The sequence below is a fragment of the Cryptomeria japonica genome, chromosome 10 (assembly GCF_030272615.1).
Source record: "Cryptomeria japonica chromosome 10, Sugi_1.0, whole genome shotgun sequence".
Classification (NCBI taxonomy): domain Eukaryota; kingdom Viridiplantae; phylum Streptophyta; class Pinopsida; order Cupressales; family Cupressaceae; genus Cryptomeria; species Cryptomeria japonica.
In genome coordinates this window covers 241881584-241885419 of record NC_081414.1, presented here as the reverse complement: position 1 = coordinate 241885419, position 3836 = coordinate 241881584, and the positions used below count along the sequence as shown (strand labels likewise).

Sequence of the window (3836 nt, the reverse complement as noted above, 5' to 3'; positions counted from 1 at the left end):
CCAACACACAAAAATTGATATTTTATATTTCAAACAACAATTTTTATTTGTACTATTTAATAAAAAAAAATATCAATCCCCCTCACAACAATTCTCAACTACCACTCTTCCCCTATGCTGTGTACTGCTATAACAAGTGGAACTCATTGTACTCTTCCCCTCTGCTGTGTACTGCTATAACAAGTGGAACTCATTCTTCCACGTAGCCTTGTCTCTGCAATGAAAATTTTTATGGCTTTCCAATACGAGAACGCTATAGTCTATATAAGGAAACTATGTTCCCACAGTCTAAGCATATAACACAAATCCTCTGTTGTGTTGTTATAGCAATCTGGTGTAATGGCAGCAGTTCGAGTGCAATCCATTGCGATGGGTGGAATAGAGGCAATACCTTCTCAGTTCATCAGAGCCAACCATGAGAGGCCTGCTCTCAATGCTCCTTCTGCCAAAATTCCGCTCATAGACATGTCCAAGTTAGATGCATCACCTGATCTACTCCAACAAACGGTTGCAGAAATAGGAAGTGCAGCTCAGGAGTGGGGGATATTTCAAGTGGTGAATCATGGAGTTTCAGACGATTTGATCCGACGCTTGCAAACCGTGGGAAAAGAGTTCTTCGATCTTCCTCAGGAAGAAAAGGAAACGTATGCCAACAATGCGGAGGAAGGCAATCTTGAAGGCTATGGCACTAAACTGGCACAAAATATTGAGGGAAAGCTGGGGTGGACTGACTACTATTTCCATCTACTATGGCCTCCTTCCCGCCGGAATTTTAATACCTGGCCTAGACGCCCTTCTTCTTACAGGTATATATATATATATATATAAATATCTCTATTTGACGTGTGGATCCATTAGGGTTTTTATTTAAAGTTTAAAGAGCATATTTTTAAGGGTTTATTGGTTTAAGTCATACATCTAAATCATATTAATAATGTGTTCTACCAAAAACGTCATTGTGCGTCCAGATGATTGATGATTAATGTAAATGAATTAAGTTAAGAATTTATTGCTTATTTAACTCGTGTCATTATTTAAAGCATGATTTTAGTAGGACCTCAAATTTTTAACCTAGGCGCCCGTCCTCTTACAGATATAAATCTCTCTTTGAAGTATGGACTGGTTACGATTTAGTTTAAGCAGTGCATTCTATGTGTTTGATTTGTTCAAGCGACTCCTCTTACATTATTTTAATAAATAGATTTTATTGATTGCAGAGTAATTTTGTATGTATCATCTTAAAAAAAATTAAGTAAATAAAATAAGTGTCTTTACTTAGAATTTGATGGTTGATGGATGATAAACAATTATCAAATTATTTCTAGATTTGATTGTATGTTTCTTTCTTGCATCAATGCTTCATATTATACTCCATGGTCTATCGTCAAAATGATGGATATGACAAATGTTAGAGAAATGATTTAGTTGGTATTGCAGAGAGGTATGTGAAGAATATGGGGGAGAGATTGTGGACGTGGTAGATAAGCTTCTTTCTGCTCTTTCTATCAATCTTGGGCTGCAAGAATGTTCATTGAAGGAAGCGATTGGTGGGGAAAATATGGAAATGGAGATGAAGATAAATTACTATCCGCCCTGTCCTCAGCCGGATCTCGCTCTGGGAGTTGTCCCTCACACTGACATGAGCGCTTTAACTCTGCTTGTATCGAACCAAGTTCCTGGACTACAAGTTCACAAAGACTCTAACTGGGTTGCTGTTGATTATGTTCCAAACGCCATTATCGTCCACATCGGCGATACACTACAGGTTTTTACTTTTTTAGGTTTTCTTAAATTTTCTTTACTCTCATCATCTCTTTGTTTGTAAGAGCTGATATGACTGGGATGGAGTATTGATAAATGTGCAGATATTGAGCAACGGTAAGTACAAGAACGTTTTTCACAGGAGCGTGGTGAGTAAAGACAAGGTTAGAATGTCATGGCCAGTATTTTGCAATCCTCCGGGGAATAAAGTACTGGCCCCCATGAAAGAGTCGCTCGATGATCACAGTCCTGCCTTGTTTGCTGCCAAAACATTCGCAGACTACAGACGTTGCAAGATAAACAAGGTCGACAAGTAAAAGTACAACCTGTCCTCAGATCCGATTGTCAGAAGTCTACTTGTCTTTGACTATGATGGTGTAACTTCCCTTTGTTGTGTGGTCATTAGTATTAGAATGATGATGAGTGCTCTTTAGAAAAGCTTATTTTGTTAACATTTGTTAATATTTTAATATTAAGTAATATTATATAATTTTGAGGGAAGATTTTATTAAAGATTATATTATCATTTTTATTAATGGCATTCAATTAATTAATTGTAAAATTGACTAATTAAAAATTATGTTTTAAATTTTGTTAAATTAGTCTTTTTTTTTAAGTAGGAAAATATTGGTTTTTTCTATGACAATGATACATATTAATATATTTATTTTGATCTTATAATAAGAGGATAATAAACTTAACCATTGTAATAACACTTTCATTAAAGAAACTTCGGATGACTCATGATAAAAGAAACTCAAATAAAAAAACACGCAGTTTACAAAATTTATTATGCATTTATGCTTTGTTTGGATATATATATCCTAATGCACGTCAAGCCCTAATATATTGAACTTTCTTTCCTAATATATACCTTACAACAAAGTACATGTCTAAGGTATGTGAAAATGAAATATTCAACATGTCCATCTAAGAAGAATAATCTATTCATATGTACTCTTAAAATTTTATGCATATCCTTTCCATCATTATATATTTTAGTGGTCCAATACCAAACTTATTGACTTGTTGTGAACAAAAGAAAATATAGGGAGAATAATCTATCCTATAACACACCAATTTTATTGATAAGCTTCTTTAACCATCATTTTACTTGCATATGTCATGTGAGCTCACAATCTAGGAATCCTAATTTCTCATAACCTTAGAGTAGATCGAGTCTCAATTTACTTCAAATTTGAGTCAATTATGGGCATGGGTCTATTTTGACATATCCCCTTTAAACAACATTTGAGAATAGTAGGTGCAAGTGTTTTAATGATAAATTAATATCTCCCACTTTCTGATTTGGGATAATGATGCATGAGTTTTCTAAACAAATGAAAATGGTTGTGTAGTTTGGGTTTTTATTTTATGAATTCCAAACCCTTATTAAATTAAGATACTATTTAATATTTTTATATCATTTCATACTATTTCCAAAGAAGAGAGTTTTAACTTTATTTATCTTTATAGTTTTTAAATTGAATTTCTAGATATACAATTTAATTGAATCTCTAGATCAATACTTGTAAAATGGATGTGTCAAATATCTTGTAAAGCCTTTTGAAAAGTTTTCTTGCTTTCTAAATAGTTATCATTGTCATGGCCACTCATTTGCATTGTTATCTTGCATCTCACTCTCTAGTGGTTGTTGATCTTTTTGATGAGGGTTCTCCTCTTGAACCTTCTTTTGAGAAGTTGGTTGATAGTATTGCCTAGACGGTTGTTTATCGAAGGAGGAAAGGTCCTTCTCCTTCTCCCCTTTCTCTTTTAGGATTGGTGAAAGATATTTCTATTATCAGAGTCAAGACGCTTGTCTCCTGCCGACTCCCAGGTCCGATCAAAAGCTTCTTCTCCCTTCTCTCCTTTAGTGAGTTCCAGCAGGTAGTTGAATGCTCCTGACAAAAGTCTCTTTTTAAAAAAGGGTTTGTCCTTTTTTGTCTTTTGTTTTCTCAGTGGTCTCACTACTTGTGATTTACTCCCTATTCTGCGAATTCATGGTGTTTATGTAAATGTTCAGACCTATCCTTCTTTAATTAATCAAAACTTCAAAATAAAATATTTTTCATATT

At 34.1% G+C, this 3836-nt stretch overlaps 1 protein-coding gene across 1 annotated transcript; it reads left to right on the top strand.

Moving 5' to 3' along the window:
- Positions 1 to 259: 259 nt before the first annotated feature.
- Positions 260 to 2274, top strand: LOC131063861 (flavonol synthase/flavanone 3-hydroxylase). Its single transcript, XM_057997816.2, has 3 exons — positions 260 to 806; positions 1438 to 1765; positions 1866 to 2274. Exons 1-3 carry the CDS (start codon positions 340 to 342, stop codon positions 2076 to 2078), a joined length of 1008 nt encoding a protein of 335 aa, XP_057853799.2. The 5' UTR covers positions 260 to 339; the 3' UTR covers positions 2079 to 2274.
- Positions 2275 to 3836: the final 1562 nt, after the last annotated feature.